Genomic DNA, 20,105 nt, shown 5'->3' with positions numbered 1-20,105 from the left:
GGCCTCATCTTTTTAAGTGGGAGAACTTGCACAATTGGTGGCTGACTAAATACTTTTTTGCTCCACTGTATATGAGCTTGGTAGGGTCGTAATAGGAGTTGGAGCACTGGATGTATTGTCTGGTTTGTCAAGTGTCAGCCGGAGTATTTCACAGATTTCACCTGCCCTCTTTAGGGTCAATAAAACGTGACTGCACTAGTAACTAGTAGTGACACTCTCTTTCCCTCACCCTCATTCATGCTTAAACTGCAATAGTGACAAGATTCATTCCACCAGTTCACTAATTGAGGCAATGATCATTCATGTGTTTCCAATAGACCGCAGTCAATTTTAGGGATGGGTACGGTTAATCGATTAATCAAATATCCAAACGGAGGTTAGAATTAGACTACTTGAGTGAGTGTATATTTTTTGAAAAAATAAATGGTAGGGCTATTTTATAACAATGTAAAAGCTAAATTATATTCAAATTATCCTAAACTATGGATCTGCTGCCCAATACTCAGTTATTCACATGAAAAGCAATGATCTTCATAGGGATAAGTTACAACAAACATACTTTCTTATGTCTGCCAGATACATTAGGGAACGATATGAACCTAAAATTTGATCTGGGAATGTCTGTCAACTGGTCCCCACCCCAACATGAAGAGCTAGCTATTCCACAACTGTGAGAAATCCACACCAGTCAAAGTAAAAGGATTTCAGCATCTATACAAGTCAAACAATAGGATGGTGTGTGTTTTCTGCCCACAAGGCATTGGTGGTAGTGATCCTTTACCTTGCTGTCCAGTTTCTTCATGGTAACTAAATCCAAAGACTTCAGCGAATGCCCCGTGGGAGCAATGAAGTACAGACAGATGTGGACCCTCCCGTCGTGGTAGTTGAAGAGGGAGCGCTTGATTTTCAGCTCTTCCTGGAGGTACTTTTCAAACTGTGTGTCGATATAGTCCACTATCGGTTTATAACTGAAAAAATAAAATAAATGTTGTTTTACTAAGTGGTTATTGGTTTGACATTTTGGTCCCACTATCTCATGTTCTTTCTTTGTTTCTTTCAAAGTTTGACAGTGGGGATATCAGATGCCTGTGTGTGTACAGAAATAACCTGCATCTACTCAGGTTAATCTGACCTTACACTATCAAGTATCCCAAATTGTAAATACTTAAGAGGTCACAGAGAACATGTAATATGCCAGTGTGTTTAGTCTAGCATTCTACAGATGAAGTGAGACAAATAACATAGAAAGTCACTGATCAACTCTGGAAATCAGATTAAATCAAAAACCTAAAGTATTAGCCACCCCTGTGTCCATCATTATACTGTAGCTTGGAGGGCAGGTAAGTGATATGGAGGCTTTCCAAGAACATATGTACAATGTTTAACCTTCCCCTCTTTACATCTATGAGCTATTTTCCCAGAATGCATCATTGATGACCATTAAAAGGCTGTTTGGGATGCATCGCTGCAGCAGTATTTTCCCAAACACGATGAGTTACGGCCTGTTCCTCCCTCTGTATCATTCAGGGGGGGTGTGAGCCCTCTTGCTGCAGAGGTTACACAAACACTCAGTCTGACAGCTGTAGTTCAAACCAAGAATGTCCTCATCATTCTACACCCCCCTCCATTCAGGGGGAGATTAAGTTCTCAAAATGACATTAGTTTAACTGTGCTTGTCTTGTCTACATTCCGGGCAATGTAAGCAATTTACTCCAAACGATGGCATGCACTGTGAGAGGATGAACACGATAAAGAGCCTCAATACTTCCAACTATTTATCAGCTGAATATCTGATTCTCAGCATCAGCTGCTTACCTCTCCTCTTTGTTGATCTGGTCCCCGAACCCCACAGTGTCCACAATAGTCAGCTTGAGGTGGACGTTGCTCTCCTGGAGGTCATATGTTCTGGGCCGCATACACACGCCATTCTGGTAGTGGCTGGCCTCCTCGTTCTCAAACATTGTGTTAAAAAGCGTATTCATTAACGTCGACTTGCCAATACCCGTTTCCCCTAGAAAGCATGAGAGAGAAAAGTGTTGTTAGGTCTCAGTAACTTTTAGGAGGGACATTCTGATTACAGCCTCTTCACAGCAGCACAGACATTTGTTCTCTTTCGAGTCAAGGTCAGAAACAACCCTGGCTGCATACCAAATGGCACCCTATCCCCTACATAGTGAACTACCTTTTACCAGAGCCCTATAGGTAGTGCACTACATATAGTAGGAAATACGGTGCCACTTGGGATACAACCCGTGAGACACACAGTGTTACTGTTGGTGTACTAGCATGTGGTTTGATACTCACCTACACAGAGGATATTGAAGCAGAAACCCTGTGTCACCGATTTACTGACCAACTGATCGGGAAGGCTGTCAAAACCAACATGGCCACCCAAACTGAGATTACGCTTTTCTTCATTCTGAAAAAAATACAAGATTAAACAAATCAAAAATGACGGCAAAGCTGGAGATACGCGAGGGGGAAAACAGAGGAAATGGACGGTACGTACTGAATCGAGGACTTAAGGATTTTGGAATACTACTGCCACGCTAAATTGTTTCCCTGTGCATATGAAATGTTCTTATAATTCTACAGACATGCAACTCCTCATAATGTGCCTTGAATTATGAGATGAGCACTCTGGCCGAGGTTGGTGGAATAATCCTTCAAAACAGGAGCTGGCATCTCTGCACTGAGAACAGGCACCAGAGATTCCAACAGTCAAATTACTTCGGTTTAATTGAGGTCATACCAAAGAAATCTGTCACCCGCAAAGGAAGTTAGCCTGCTACTCTCATGTGAACAGCACATCTCTAATTATGGATGATTTGTGGGGAGGCAATAATGTAGTCCCTTATCTTGCTCATCTCAGATGGATAGCACCTTGAGATCAATGGGTCCATCCTAGCATGTCTGGCTTAGCCTTTCCCACTAAGGCTGCATATTTGGGGGCTGATTTCACCGGACACAGCCTGAGAGCTGAGCGGTGTAGGCAGGCAGGCAGGCCAATGTGTAACTAGAATCGACTGAGGGACACAAAGGAAATGCACACACAAAATCTACCCCAGTGTGTCATCTCAAGGATCATGCAAAACTGTGGACGTGGACACAAACTCCCCAGATATGAACTCTGATTGAATTACGCACGTCAGAAAAGCTGAGACAGAGGCATCCATCCTTGCTCTATAGTAAAGGAAAGAGGCCAGTATATGAGTACAAAGTATGAGAGAATAATATAATAATTATTTATGGTTGCACTATTACAAAATACATTTTACGAAGTATTTAAGACATAGTTGCAGTACGTGGGCATTATTCCGAGGGGATTCGGTTTCCCTTAGCAACTAATTCAGTGTGTTCATTGAATGGCTAAGTATTTCCAACCTCTGCTTCGCGGTCAAGATGGTTTCAGATTAGCTATGGCATGTCTAGTTCTTATACCTGAGAAGGTGCCATTCAGAGAGCCTCTGTTTAAAAAAAAGTCAGTAGGTAAGGAAACAACACTTCCCATGTGAATCACTGGATCACAGAGAAATAGCTGAGCATAAACGATGCCAAAAAATGTAAATGCTCCTTTATGGGAAACTTTGTACAGTCCCTTGCTTCATCCGTGACAATATATTACACAAATTACAAATAACTCAAACAAGGGCAAAACCTGGATCTTTGAACCAGACAGACTGACAGAGACCTCAAGTAGAGTAGGCCCGACTAATTTCTAATTTCCATCCCCAGTTGAAGTCTCTCTGCTTCAGTGAACTGAAACACGACAACCCATCAGCAACATCCGGACACCACTACTACCATCACTACTACTACTGCTACTACCGCTGCCATCACTACTACCACCATCACGACTACAATTACTAATACTACTACCACCACCATCACTAATACTATTGCCGCTACTACTGCTACTACCATTACCTCTACCACCACCACCATCACTACTACTATTGCCGCTACTACTACTGCCACCGTCACTAATACTATTGCCGCTACTACTGCTACTGACACTACCATCACCTCTGCTACTATACCAACCACCACTACTACTATTGCCACTACCTCTACTACCACCACCACTACCACTACTATTGCTGCTACTACTGCCACTACCATTACCTCTACTACTACTACCACTGCTACCATCACTCCTAATACCATCACTACTGCTACTACCACCATCACGACTACTACCACCATCATGACTACAATTACTAATACTACTACCACCGCTACTACTAATGCCACTACTACTGCCACCATCACTAATACAATTGCCGCTACTGCCACTACATCACCTCTACTACTACTATCACCACCAAGACTACTATTGCCGCTACTACTACTGCCACCATCACTAATACTATTGCCGCTACTACTGCTACTGCCACTACCATCACCTCTGCTACTATACCAACCACCACTACTACTATTGCCACTACCTCTACTACCACCACCACTACCACTACTATTGCTGCTACTACTGCCACTACCATTACCTCTACTACTACTACTACCACCATCACCACTACTATTGCTGCTACCAACACCATCACTACTACTATTGCTGCTACTACTACTGCCACCATCACTAATACTATTACCGCTACTACTGCTACTGCCACTACAATCACCTCTACTACTACCACCACCATCACCACTACTATTGCTGCTACCACCACCATCACCACTACTATTGCTGCTACCACCACCATCAACTCTACTATTGCTGCTACTACTACTGCCACCATCACTAATACTATTGCCGCTACTACTACTGCCACCATCACTAATACTATTGCCGCTACTACTGCTACTGCCACTACCATCACCTCTACTACTACCACCACCATCACCACTACTATTGCTGCTACCACCACCATCAACTCTACTATTGCTGCTGCTACTACCACCATCACTACTGCTACTACCACTACTACCATTACTACTACTACTGCTACTACCATCACTACTGCTATTACCACCATCACGACTACAATTACTAATACTACTACCACCATCACTACTATTGCTGCTACTACTACCACCATCACTACTACCACCACTATTGCTGCTACTACTACTACCACCACTATTGCTGCTACTACTACCACCACCACTATTGCTGCTACTACTACCACCACCACTATTGCTGCTACTACTACTACCGCTGCTACTACTACTACTACTACTACCACCACTATTGCTGCTACTACTACTACCACCACTATTGCTGCTACTACTACTACCACCACTATTGCTGCTACTACTACCACCACCACTACTGCTGCTACTACTACCACTATTGCTGCTACTACTACTACCACCACTATTGCTGCTACTACTACTACTACTACCACCACTGCTACTACTACTACTACCACCACCACTGCTGCTACTACTACTACCACCACCACTGCTGCTACTACTACCACCACCACTACCATCAGTAATACTACTGCCACTACCATCACCTCTACTAATACTACCACCATCACCACTACTACTGCTGCTACTACTACTGCCACTACTACCACCATCATTAATACTATTGCCGCTACTACTGCTACTACCATCACCACTACCACCACTACTACTATTGCTGCTACTGCTACAACCACCACGACTACTATTGCTGCTACTACCATCATCACTACTACTACTGATACTACCCCCATCACAACTACAATTACTAATACTACTACCACCATCACTACTATTGCTGCTACTACTACCACCATCACTACTACCACCACTATTGCTGCTACTACTACTACCACCACTATTGCTGCTACTACTACCACCACCACTATTGCTGCTACTACTACCACCACCACTATTGCTGCTACTACTACTACCGCTGCTACTACTACTACTACTACTACTACTACCACTATTGCTGCTACTACTACTACCACCACTATTGCTGCTACTACTACTACTACTACCACCACTGCTGCTACTACTACTACTACTACCACCACTGCTGCTACTACTACTACCACCACCACTGCTGCTACTACTACCACCACCACTACCATCAGTAATACTACTGCCACTACCATCACCTCTACTAATACTACCACCATCACCACTACTATTGCTGCTACTACTACTACCGCTGCTACTACTACTACTACTACTACCACCACTATTGCTGCTACTACTACTACTACTACTACTACCACCACTGCTGCTACTACTACTACTACCACCACCACCACTGCTGCTACTACTACCACCACCACTACCATCAGTAATACTACTGCCACTACCATCACCTCTACTAATACTACCACCATCACCACTACTATTGCTGCTACTACTACTGCCACTACTACCACCATCATTAATACTATTGCCGCTACTACTGCTACTACCATCACCACTACCACCACTACTACTATTGCTGCTACTGCTACCACCATCATCACTACTACTACTGATACTACCCCCATCACAACTACAATTACTAATACTACTACCACCATCACTACTATTGCTGCTACTACTACTACCATCACTACTATTGCTGCTACTACTACTACCACCACTATTGCTGCTACTACTACTACTACCACCACTATTGCTGCTACTACTACTGCCACCATCACTAATACTATTGCCGCTACTACTGCTACTACCATCACCTCCACTACTACTACTATCACTACTACTATTGCTGCTACTGCTACCACCACCACTATTGCTGCTACTACCACCACCACCACTATTGCTGCTACTACCACCATAGCTACTACTACTGCTACTACCACTGCTACCATCACTACTACTGCTGCTACTACCATCACTACTGCTACTACCACCATCACTAATACTACTACCACCATCACTACTATTGATGCTACTACTACTACTACCACCACCACCACTATTGCTGCTACTACTACTACCACCACCACCACTATTGCTGCTACTACTACTACCACCACCACTATTGATGCTACTACTACTACCACTATTGCTGCAACTACTACTACCCCTATTGCTGCTACTACTACTACCACTATTGCTGCTACTACTACTACCACCACCACCACTATTGCTGCTACTACTACTACCACCACGATTGTTGCTACTACTACCACCACCACCACCATAATACTACTGCCACTACCATCACCTCTACTTCTACCACCACTACTACTATTGCTGCTACTAAAACTACCACCACCACCACCATCACTGCCACTACCTCTACTGTCACTACTACTACTACTACCACCATCACTAATACCATTGCCGCTACTACTGCTACTACCATCACCTCTACTACTACCACCATCATTACTGCTATTGCTGCTACCAATACCACCACTACTACTATTGCTGCTACTGCTACCACTACCATCACTACTACTATTGCTGCTACTGCTACCACCACCATCACTACTACTATTGCTGCTACTAATACTACCACCATCACTACTACTATTTCCGCTACTACTGCTTCTACCTCTACCGTCACTATTACCACCATCACTAATACTATTGCAGCTACTAATGCTACTGCTGCTACTACTACTACTACTGTCACTCCAGCCACTGTCACTACTACTACTACTACTACTACTATTACTGTCAATACCACTACTACTGTCACTACTACTACCACCACCACCAATACTATTGCAGCTACTACTGCCACTACATCTACTGTCACTACTACTACGGTCACTCCAGCCACTGTCACTACTACTATCAATACCACTACTACTGTCACTACTACTACTAGTCCTACTACTGTCACTACTACCGTCACTACTACTGCTACTGTCAGTTCATCTACAGTCACTCCAGCTACCGTCACTACTACGGTCACTCCAGCTACCACTGTCACTCCAGCTACCACTACTACGATCAATACTACTGCCACTACTACTGTCACTCCAGCCATTGTCACTACTACTAATTCTACAGCGGTGGCAAGTTTGCTGCTTCAGAGTCTTTAGATATTTTTGTCAGATGTTACTATGGAATACTGAAGTATAATTACAAGCATTTCATAAGTGTCAACGGCTTTTATTGACAATTATATGAAGTTTATGCAAAGAACCAAATATTTGCAGTGTTGACCCTTCTTTTTCAAGACCTCTGCAATCCGCCCTGGCATGCTGTCAATTAACTTCTAGGCCACATCCTGACTGATGGCAGCCCATTCTTGCATAATCAATGCTTGGACTTTGTCAGAATTTGTGGGTTTTTGTTTGTCCACCCACCTCTTGAGGATTGACCACAAGTTCTCAATGGAATTCAGGTCTGAGGAGTTTCCTGGCCATGGACCCAAAATATAGATGTTTTGTTCCCCGAGCCACTTAGTAATCACTTTTGCCTTATGGCAAGGTGCTCCATCATGCTGGAAAAGGCATTGTTCGTCACTAAACTCTTCCTGGATGGTTGGGAGAAGTTGCTCTCGGAGGATGTGTTGGTACCATTCTTTATTCTTGACTGTGTTCTTAGGCAAAATTGTGAGTGAGCCCATTCCCTTGGCTGAGAGGCAACCCCACACATGAATGGTCTCAGGATGCTTTACTGTTGGCATGACACAGGACTGATGGTAGCGCTCACCTTGTCTTCTCCGGACAAGCTTTTTTTCCGGATGCCCCAAACATTCGTAAAGGGGATTCATCAGAGAAAATGACTTTACCCCAGTCCACAGCAGTCCAATCCCTGTACCTTTTGCAGAATATCAGTCTGTCCCTGATGTTTTTTTCTTGAGATAAGTGGCTTCTTTGCTGCCCTTCTTGACACCAGGACATCCTCCAAAAGTCTTCACCTCACTCTGCGTGCAGATGCACTCACACCTGCCTGCTGCCATTCCTGAGCAAGCTCTGTACTGGTGGTGCCCCGATCCTGCAGCTGAATCAACTTTAGGAGACGGTCCTGGCGCTTGCTGGACTTTCTTGGGCGCCCTGAAGCCTTCTTCACAACGTTTGAACCGCTCTCCTTGAAGTTCTTGATGATCCGATAAATGGTTGATTTAGGTGCAATCTTACTGGCAGCAATATCCTTGCCTGTGAAGCCCTTTTTGTGCAAAGCAATGATGACAGCACGTTTCCTTGCAGGTAACAATGGTACACAGAGGAAGAACAATGATTCCAAGCGCCATCCTCCTTTTGAAGTTTCCAGTCTGTTATTCGAACTCAATCAGCATGACAGAATGATCTCCAGCCTTGTCCTCGTCAACACTCACACCTGCATTAACGAGAGAATCACTGACATGTCAGCTGGTCCTTTTGTGGCAGAGCTGAAATGCAGTGGAAATGTTTTTGAGGGATTAAGTTCATTTGCAAAGCAAAGAGGGACTTTGCAATTAATTGCAATTCATCTGATCACTCTTCATTACATTCTGGAGTATATGCAAATTGCCATCACACAAACTGCCACTACTACTAGTGTTGCTACTGCTACTACTGTCTTTACTACTACTGTCACAACTACTACTGCTGCTGCTGTCACTACTACTACTAAGACTACTAATGTCACTACTACACCTAATATGTTCCCCCTGTTTGATGATGCTCATTATACATTACATTAGCGCTGAACCAAAAGATTACATGTAACAAATATGAAATGAAATACGAAATTATGTGAAATTGAATGAAATAATGTATGTTGATGCTAATATGATGTACAATATTCCATTATGTTTCTATATGATAACAATAGCCTAATATTTCATATGCCATATACTATTTATTTTAACAGTTTCACTCATTAATTTTAATTAAGTTAATAATTATGACACACCCCTCACTAGTCATTGGTTGCACTAATTGCACTGTTTGTCTACATAACCTGGTTCAAGTATTCATGACATTGCCCTGAGGAAGGCACAGTGATGCCGAAACGTTGGTAAATATCCATTAAATTGCTGGGAGTTTATACGGAGTGTGCGACTTTATTTTGATAGTTTGTAGTTTATTCACCGTTAGTCAGCACCTCCACACAAACTATTTTTTCTGGGTGTGCACCAGCTCGTTTAAAAAAAAACTACTACTACTGCCCCTACTACTAGTGCTGCTACCGTCACTACTGCTGTCACTACTACTACTACTGTTGTCACTACTACTACCACTGTCAATACTATAACTACTACTGTCACAACTACTACTACTGCCCCTACTACTAGTGCTGCTACCGTCACTACTGCTGTCACTACTACTACTACTACTGTCACTACTACTACCACTGTCAATACTATAACTACTACTGTCACAACTACTACTACTGCCCCTACTACTAGTGCTGCTACCGTCACTACTGCTGTCACTACTACTACTACTACTGTCACTACTACTACCACTGTCAATACTATAACTACTACTGTCACAACTACTACTACTGTCCCTACTACTAGTGCTGCTACCGTCACTACTGCTGTCACTACTACTACTACTGTTGTCACTACTGCTACTACCACCACCACTACTACTGTCACTCCAGCTACTACTACTGTCACTACTACTACCACTGTCAATACTATAACTACTACTGTCACAACTACTACTACTGCCCCTACTACTAGTGCTGCTACCGTCACTACTGCTGTCACTACTACTACTACTGTTGTCACTACTGCTACTACCACCACCACTACTACTGTCACTCCAACTACTACTACTGTCACTACTACTACCACTGTCAATACTATAACTACTACTGTCACAACTACTACTACTGCCCCTACTACTAGTGCTGCTACCGTAACTACTGCTGTCACTACTACTACTACTGTTGTCACTACTGCTACTACCACCACTACTACTGTCACTCCAGCTACTACTACTGTCACTACTACTACCACTGTCAATACTATAACTACTACTGTCACAACTACCAGTGCTGCTACTACTGCTAGTGTTGCTACTACTACTAGTGATGCTACTGTCACTACTACAAATTATACTGCTGTCACCACTACTAATTCTACTGCTGTCACCACTACTACCACCACTACTACTCCTACTACTGCTAGTGCTGCTACTGCTTATGCTACTGCTAATTCTGCTGTTAGTGCCGCTACTACTACTAGTACCGCTGCTGCTACTACTGCTCGTGCTGAAATTGCTGCTGCTAGTGCGGCTGCAGCTAGTGTGGCTGCTGCTAGTGCTGCTGCTAGTGCAAGTGCTGCTGCTGCTACTACTACTACTGCTATGCTGGTGCTGCTACTACTGCTGCTCATGCTACTGCATCTCCCACTACTGCTACTAGTGCTGCTGCTACTACTACTGCTATGCTGCTGCTACTGCTGTTAATGCTAGTGCTGCTACTACTGTTAATGCTAGTGCTGCTACTGCTGCTGCTGCTCGTGCTGCTGCTACTACTAGTGCTGAAATTGCTGCTGCTGTTGCTAGTCCTGCTGCTACTAGTGCCGCTGCTGCTACTAATGCCGCTAGTGCTGCTACTACTAGTGCTACTGCTAGTCCTGAAATTGCTGCTGCTAGTGCTGGTGCTGCTACTACTATTGATAGTGCTGGTGCTGAAATTGCTGCTGCTAATAGTGCTGCTGCTGCTGCTACTACTACTCGTGCTGCTGCTACTCGTGCTACTACTACTCGTGCTGCTACTACTACTCGTGCTGCTGCTACTCGTGCTGCTGCTACTAGTATTGCTGCTACTAGTATTGCTGCTACTAGTGTTACTACAGCTGCTACTAGTGCTGCTAGTGCTGCTACTGCTGCTGCTACTACTACTGCTGCTACTACTACTACTGCTGCTACTACTACTACTACGGCAAGTGCTGCTACTACTGCTGCTGCTACTACTACTACTACAACTGCAGCTACTACTGCTGCTGCTACTACTACTACTACTACAAGTGCTGCTACTACTGCTGCTGCTACTACTACTACTACAACTGCAGCTACTACTGCTGCTGCTACTACTACTACTACTACTACAAGTGCAGCTACTACTAGTGCTGCTACTACTACTACAAGTGCAGCTACTACTAGTGCAGCTACTACTGCTGCTACTAGTACTTCTACTACTAGTGCTGCTACTAGTGCTGCTGCTACTAGTGCTGCTGCTGCTACAACTAGTGCTGCTGCTGCTACTAGTACTAGTGCTTCTACTACTAGTGCTGCTACTAGTACTAGTGCTTCTACTACTAGTGCTGCTACTAGTGCTGCTGCTGCTACAACTAGTGCTGCTGCTGCTACTACTAGTGCTGCTACTACTAGTGCTGCTGCTACTACTAGTGCTACTACTACTACTACTACTACTGCTACTACTACTGCTGCTGCTCCTAGTGCTGCTGCTGCTACTACTAGTGCTGCTGCTACTACTAGTGCTGCTGCTGCTACTACTACTACTAGTGCTGCTGCTACTACTAGTGCTGCTGCTGCTACTACTACTACTAGTGCTGCTGCTACTACTAGTGCTGCTGCTGCTACTACTACTACTAGTGCTGCTGCTACTACTAGTGCTGCTGCTGCTACTACTAGTGCTGCTGCTGCTACTACTACTACTGCTACTACTAGTGCTGCTGCTGCTGCTGCTACTAGTGCTGCTGCTGCTACTGCTACTAGTGCTGCTGCTGCTACTACTACTACTAGTGCTGCTGCTACTACTAGTGCTGCTGCTGCTACTACTAGTGCTGCTGCTGCTACTACTACTACTGCTACTACTAGTGCTGCTGCTGCTGCTGCTACTAGTGCTACTACTACTACTACTACTACTGCTACTACTACTGCTGCTGCTCCTAGTGCTGCTGCTGCTACTACTAGTGCTGCTGCTACTACTACTACTGCTACTACTAGTGCTGCTGCTGCTGCTGCTACTAGTGCTTCTACTACTACTACTACTACTGCTACTACTACTGCTGCTGCTCCTAGTGCTGCTGCTGCTACTACTACTACTAGTGCTGCTGCTACTACTAGTGCTGCTGCTGCTACTACTACTACTAGTGCTGCTGCTACTACTAGTGCTGCTGCTGCTACTACTAGTGCTGCTGCTGCTACTACTAGTGCTGCTGCTGCTGCTACTACTAGTGCTGCTGCTGCTGCTACAACTAGTGCTGCTGCTGCTACTACTAGTGCTGCTGCTGCTACTAGTGCTACTACTACTACTACTGCTACTACTACTGCTGCTGCTCCTAGTGCTGCTGCTGCTACTACTAGTGCTGCTGCTACTACTAGTGCTGCTGCTACTACTAGTGCTGCTGCTGCTACTACTAGTGCTGCTGCTGCTACTAGTGCTGCTGCTGCTACTAGTGCTGCTACTACTGCTACTACTACTACTGCTGCTACTACTACTACTGCTGCTACTACTACTGCTACTACCAGTGCTGCCACTATTGCTACTGCTAGCACTGCTACTGCTAGCGCTGCTGCTAGCGCTGCTACTACTGCTGCTACTACTGCTGCTAGAGCTGCTGCTGCTACTACTACTACTAGGGGAAAGGGGATAACCCAACCACTCTGAATCAGAGAGGTGCGGGGGGCCGCCATAGTTGACATCCACGTCTTCGCGCCCAGAGAACAGTGGGTTAACTGCCTTGCTCAGGGGAAGAATGACAGATTTTTACCTTGTCAGCTCGGGATTCAGTCCAGCAACCTTTCGGTTACTGGCCCAACGCTCTAACCACAAGGCTACTACTGCTGCTGCTGCTGCTACTACTGCTACTGGCACTGAGTCTAATGGAGAAATCTTAACATGTGCTTTATTTTTTGCCAGTACATATGTAGATGGTTAAGATTGTGGTCATCGCATGGCACCAGGCATCCAAGGAAAGAGAGAGAAGAGAAGTCCATCTTTTCTTTTGATCAAACACACTCGTGCACAGAGCTGTCTGTCTGGCAGCAACTTCTCAGTCTGTCTCCCGTCACACGCCTCTGCCCAACAGGAAGAACAGAAACAAGACAGGAGCCAGCAGAGGCCATTTTATGAGACAGAAGCACACCAATCTGTAGGTGTCACAAAATACAAACAGAGAGAATTATAACGCAGGTCACAAAGCACATTTTTATTAGAGTACATGTGTAGCTATAACATCAGAGGGGGAGTGGTGGCCTCCACAGGACAACACAGATCACTGACTCCCAATACACACAGCCTGAAATAATCCATGTTTTCCGACAGTGGATGTGACAGCCCTGCCTCCAGACTGTCCTGTGGTAAATATAAGACTGATGACGCAACAACAAGAAGCTGTCCTCACAATCTTTATCCAGAGACTGTTTGAAACATCATGGGGATATACGAGTGTCAAAGAAATAGTCAATTTCCAAGACAATAATGGTACCAGTTTTCTAAGCGGATGATTTTCTTTAGAGATTGTCTCATGTCAAAAATCTCACACTATCTTGTGGTACATCACATATCTTTGAATCTAGTATCATATGCATCAATAAAGCCATAATTATACAAATTTAAGGCTAAATGAATTAAGTTCCAAGGAATATTTTTTATTTTTTTTTATTTTATTTCACCTTTATTTAACCAGGTAGGCTAGTTGAGAACAAGTTCTCATTTGCAACTGCGACCTGGCCAAGATAAGGCATAGCAGTGTGAACAGACAACACAGAGTTACACATGGAGTAAACAATTAACAAGTCAATAACACAGTAGAAAAAAGGGGAGTCTATATATACATTGTGTGCAAAAGGCATGAGAAGGTAGGCAAATAATTACAATTATGCAGATTAACACTGGAGTGATAAATGATCAGATGGTTATGTAAAGGTAGAGATAGAGATATTGGTGTGCAAAAGAGCAGAAAAATAAATAAATAAAAACAGTATGGGGATGAGGTAGGTGAAAATGGGTGGGCTATTTACCAATAGACTATGTACAGCTGCAGCGATCGGTTAGCTGCTCAGATAGCAGATGTTTGAAGTTGGTGAGGGAGATAAAAGTCTCCAACTTCAGCGATTTTTGCAATTCGTTCCAATCACAGGCAGCAGAGAACTGGAACGAAAGGCGGCCAAATGAGGTGTTGGCTTTAGGGATGATCAGTGAGATACACCTGCTGGAGCGCGTGCTACGGATGGGTGTTGCCATCGTAACCAGTGAACTGAGATAAGGCGGAGCTTTACCTAGCATGGACTTGTAGATGACCTGGAGCCAGTGGGTCTGGCGACGAATATGTAGCGAGGGCCAGCCGACTAGAGCATACAAGTCGCAGTGGTGGGTGGTATAAGGTGCTTTAGTGACAAAACGGATGGCACTGTGATAAACTGCATCCAGTTTGCTGAGTAGAGTGTTGGAAGCAATTTTGTAGATGTGGCAATGTGGCATATTGTGGCAATGAAGCTCATAAGCAACAATCAATGTGGCTCTAATTGCAAGAATATCATGTAGGCCTCATGATACAGCTGATGTTATTAGGGGTCAGTAAGAATCAAACATGCTACAGCTGCCATCCATCCATCCATCCATCCATCCATCATCCATCCATCCATCCATCTGCTGGCTTGCTTCTGAAGCTAAGCAGGGTTGGTCCTGGTCAGTCCCTGGATGGGAGACCAGATGCTACTGGAAGTGGTGTTGGAGGGCCAGTAGGAGGCACTCTTTCCTCTGGTCTAAAAATAAAATATCCCAATGCCCCAGGGCAGTGATTGGGGACATTGCCCTGTGTAGGGTGCCGTCTTCCGGATAGGACGTTAAACAGGTGTCCTGACTCTGAGGTCATTAAAGATCCCATGGCACTTATCCTAAAAGTAGGGGTGTTAACCCCGGTATCCTGGCTAAATCCCCAATCTAACCATCACAGTCACCTAATAATCTCCATTTTACAATTGGCTCATTCATCCCCCTCCTCTACCCTGTAACTATTCGTTGCTGCAAATGAGAATGTGTTCTTAGTCAACTTACTTGTAAAAAAAAAATGAAGGCCAAAATAGATCTCTGTAGTAGAATACAATCGATGCACTCCTACTACTCCTTTTGTTTGGACACATTGATTGTTTCCCATAGCTATGTGCACCCTGCTGTGTTCAACCAGACATCATCACTATCAAAAACCAGTCACCATGAACAGAGTGCCCCAGTTTGGCTGGGGTAGGCCGTAATTGTAAATAATAATTTGTTCTTAAACGACTTGCCTAGTTAAATAAAAGGTTAAATTAAACGATGAACAAAAATAAAGTGGAGAAAAAAAATCATCAAATAGGCTATGTTCTGAGTATTTTGAATTACTGAACAGAAAGATGCCAACCTTGTTTTCTACTTCAAATTATTAGACTGACTTGCTGTAAATAGCAGTTAAATCTCCATCACAACGTTGACATAGTTACGTACGTTGGTTAGCCTATAAGCATCATTTTAGACTGCTTAAACGGGAAGTTACAATGTAACCACAAGTCAACACCTTTGTTTTTCAAAAGGAACCATGTAAAACATAAAACCAACTAATGGTTAGTAACACAATGTTGCTACATTGTAGCCGGTGTGGGGTAGGCTAAATGCTTGACATAGGAGACTTTGGGAAAACTACAATTGTCTGTGCCATACGGTGGTAGAATATGTGAGCACCAATAAACAGTTGATGCAACTCAATGAGGAATGATACTAATGCACATTTATACTGCCGGTATTAACTATCGTTGGCCTATATGTAGGCCTATTCATTCAGAAGCTCGCAAATAATTAATAATCCATGTCCTGAGCAGAACCCCATCAGGACCAACCAACGTGAATCCCTATTGATAGTCCACACTTCCAGGAATAATTAGAATGTACTTTATATAGCTGTATATTACTCATAGGCGGAACATTATATCAGTGTGTACTTACAGAAAATATGTCTACGTCCGTAGCAGCCATGGTGCGAAATGTATGCGTTTTAATGCCGATCTGGGCGAAAGGAAACTGCCCTTGTCTCACTCTCTCTGTAAACTAGCTGACACAGTGGAACAAGCTTGATTGCGCTTCCAATATGGCTACTTCCTGGAAACTCCCATTTGCCTTCGGAGCTACACAATCCAGAAGGACAGGACTGCGCGCTGAAAATATGGAACGTTCTGACGGTTGTAATTAAATCACCTTTGACAATTTGCAATACTGTATCATTGACATTTACGCGCTGATGATATGAAAAGCCATCGATGAACTATATTGCCTCGCAGGTCGCTCATGGGATTTGTAGTTTGCAGAGCCTTAGCTGCCTTTTTAAAGTCAACGTTTTGTTTTGGCTACTTTAAAAACGATTAACCTATATTGAGTTACAAAATGTTACTTTTAGTGAATATCGAGACACGAACCCTAAAATATATTGCCTAAAAACGATAACTCGCATTCTACACCACTTCAGAAAAAGTGATGTGAGCCAGGTCTGAGGTCTTGAAACAGTGTAACCTGGCATTTCTACTGTTTTTGAAACATTGTATCACCTTTTCCTAAAATATTGTAACGCATAATTGTATCAATGTTTATCATTCTATGCATATGATATGTGAAATAAATATGAGAATGGTAACTTTTTGTTAGCTACAGTAACAGTTAATGTTAGACGACTACAGGCTACTGCCCCAGACACCTCTGAGCACCGCCCGAAGACAGAAGTCTGCACACATTATTCAAATTAATTCCACGTGTCACCGGAAACTGCAGGTAGGGCGAAGGTATAGTTTCTGACAGGTATCGCGGATTATATGTATGATAAGACTTTTCACTTTCGGTTGTTCCTTCTGAATTGACATTTTTGGTTGTAGGGTGCTCAAAATGGATTTCACTCAAGAAGCTATTATCTCGCTGTTGATAGAAGAAGGGGGGAAGTTGAAGAATTCCGAGTTGCTGACTAAATTCAAAGATTCCTTGAACTGCACTGATCCCGCAGAGAAGAAACAGAACAGGGATCTATTCAAAAGGTTTGTGAACACTGTTGCTGTCGTGAAAGAAATTGAAGATGTCAGGTATATTGTACTAAAGAAAAAATATCAGCATTTGTTACAAGAAACAGAGGATGTTCAAAAGTCTGAAAGTGAAGAGGTCCCCGAGCCAGGTGAACCCTCACCTGTATGGAACAGTGAGAACAATGCACATTCTCAAAATGGAGGAAGTGAGATAAGTTCTGAAAATGTCCAAGAACCTGTTATTACAAGTGGCGGTGAATGTGTCTCAAATGACAGTGACATGCATTCATTTATAGAGCTGGCATTTAAAGAAAAAGTTGATTTCAAACCAAAAAGGTCACTGAATTTCAACATAGACCATACTTCTGATGCGCAGAGAGAATATATCCCCTCTGGGGGGGCTGTGTATCCTGGGAAGACAAAAAACCCTAGTGTGCAGAAGCCATTTGCACTGCCTTTACGAATGCCTCCAAACTTGGCCAGAATAGAGATCCATAAACTCAAATCTGAGGATGACGATGGCTCTCCAAGGAGAGCTGGATCCACTGACCAAGATGCACACAGCTCCTCTAGAACCAAGAGAAGACCATCCACTATGAGTGTGGGTTTAAGCTCTCCGCTACCAAGGAGGGCTGTCAAGATCACCAAACCTTCTGAGGAGCCCAAGTACACATCCACAGTCCCCCTGGAAGAGGCAGAGCATGAGTGGCTGGTGAGGTCTGCTGCTGGACACTGGAGACGGGTGTACGGCCTGCTCCTCAGAGACACACAGCTGGCAGAGAAGAAGGACTTCATGTCCGGCTTCACAGCCCTTCACTGGGCAGCCAAGTGTGGTAACAGTGAGATGGTGGGTAGTATCATCAACATATCCAGGCAAGGTGGAATGGACCTCGACGTCAATGCCAGAACATATGGAGGGTACACGCCACTGCACATTGCTGCTTTGCATGACCAGGAGTTTGTGTTGGCCATGCTGGTGCATGAATACGGAGCGGATGTGAATATAAGGGACAATTGTGGAAAGAAGCCATATCACTACCTGCGCAAAGGGATTTCTTCTGAGGTGAGGGAGCTGCTTGGTGAACCTAAGGTCCAGCCCCAGGAAGTTCTCCAAGCGGAAAGGGAGGAGCTAGATATCTTCCCAGACCTCTCCAAAGGCTTGCATACGATAAGTCGGCTCTTCAATCCCCATGTGGAAAAAAAGAAAAAGCACAAGCATAGACCCTCTGTCTATTTGCTGGGTGTCAACCCGAGGGATGAGAGAGATGAGAGTTCATCCAATCACAGAGAGACCTCAGATGCATTTAAGTAACATGAGTCTGATGTGAAATACAATAATACAGTTTGATATTTTGCACAAAATCTATTTAGCTTTTCATGGTTTTTACTCTGATATAGATACAAACATATGGGGTTATGAGAGGAACATTCAGTTGTGTTGAACTTTGTTTTTTTATAAATCAACAAGTGTAACCATCATAATTTCATTACTCCCTTTTTAATCAAACAACCACTTATTACTAGTATGGAAGGTATAGTATGAAATGTGCTACTCTCTCTGTGTCGTGTAATCAATATCATTTATAATGTATCTAATCGTGTTAATAGTGAATAAGTAATACATGACTTCATATACGAGGTAATGCATTTTTTGCTCGATGGGATTTAACATCAATTTCAGCAGATCAAAAAAAAAAATCCATGAACACATTATTGTATGTGTCCCTGTACTAAACCTGTACATGAGAGATGAATATGATTCATGTCTGGATATTAACATTGCCTTCACTCTCAGGGGTCATCACATGTGTCATCTTTTTAGATCGATTTTCTGTCTAAGAAACACATTTGTTTTGAAGAGGTTGCCGCAGTACTGAATAATTGTGAAAGTGAACAATACTATGTGGCCTTACTGTTTAAGATTCCTGTGGTGTGAATGTGTTATGATGAGTGAATATTGATACAGTGTTTAAAGGATTGATTTGGTGAAATGCAAAGATATACTCTGAAATATTTATCTGTGATTTTCAAGTCACATGCATCTTGTCTTTCTTCCATGTCTTATACAATACTTACTTTAGTAATAATCTAATTTGTTAGTTTTAGTAAAGAACACATTATTTGATGTACAATGCCTTCAGAAAGTATTCACACCCCTTTACTTTTTTCACATTTTGTTATTTTACAGCCTGAATTTAAAATGTATTAAATGTAGATTTTGTGCCACTGGCCGACACACAATACCCCATGTGGAACTATGTTTTTAGAAATGTTTAC

At 43.4% G+C, this 20,105-nt stretch overlaps 2 protein-coding genes across 5 annotated transcripts in view; one reads left to right on the top strand and one right to left on the bottom strand.

Annotated features, from left to right (window-relative positions):
• The window catches only part of LOC110533358 (septin-8-A), a 47,131-nt gene extending 30,072 nt beyond the window's left edge, over positions 1–17,059 (bottom strand). For all 4 annotated transcript variants that reach the window (XM_021617476.2, XM_036989713.1, XM_036989712.1 and 1 more), the window contains exons 1-4: positions 16,771–17,059; positions 2,305–2,419; positions 1,816–2,011; positions 782–968 (exon numbers count right to left, since the gene is read on the bottom strand). In XM_021617476.2, coding sequence (XP_021473151.1) covers positions 782–968; positions 1,816–2,011; positions 2,305–2,419; positions 16,771–16,800 — 528 coding nt within the window. In that variant the 5' untranslated portion in view covers positions 16,801–17,059. The remainder of the gene's footprint in view (positions 1–781; positions 969–1,815; positions 2,012–2,304; positions 2,420–16,770) is intronic.
• A 90-nt stretch (positions 17,060–17,149) lies between these two features.
• sowahab (sosondowah ankyrin repeat domain family member Ab) lies at positions 17,150–20,105 on the top strand. The gene has a single exon (XM_021617475.2). It carries the CDS (start codon positions 17,698–17,700, stop codon positions 19,138–19,140), a length of 1,443 nt encoding a protein of 480 aa, XP_021473150.2. The 5' UTR covers positions 17,150–17,697; the 3' UTR covers positions 19,141–20,105.

This window comes from Oncorhynchus mykiss, chromosome 10 (genome assembly GCF_013265735.2).
Source record: "Oncorhynchus mykiss isolate Arlee chromosome 10, USDA_OmykA_1.1, whole genome shotgun sequence".
In the NCBI taxonomy this organism is placed as follows: Eukaryota; Metazoa; Chordata; class Actinopteri; order Salmoniformes; family Salmonidae; genus Oncorhynchus; species Oncorhynchus mykiss.
This window is presented reverse-complemented; position numbering and strand designations above follow the sequence as displayed.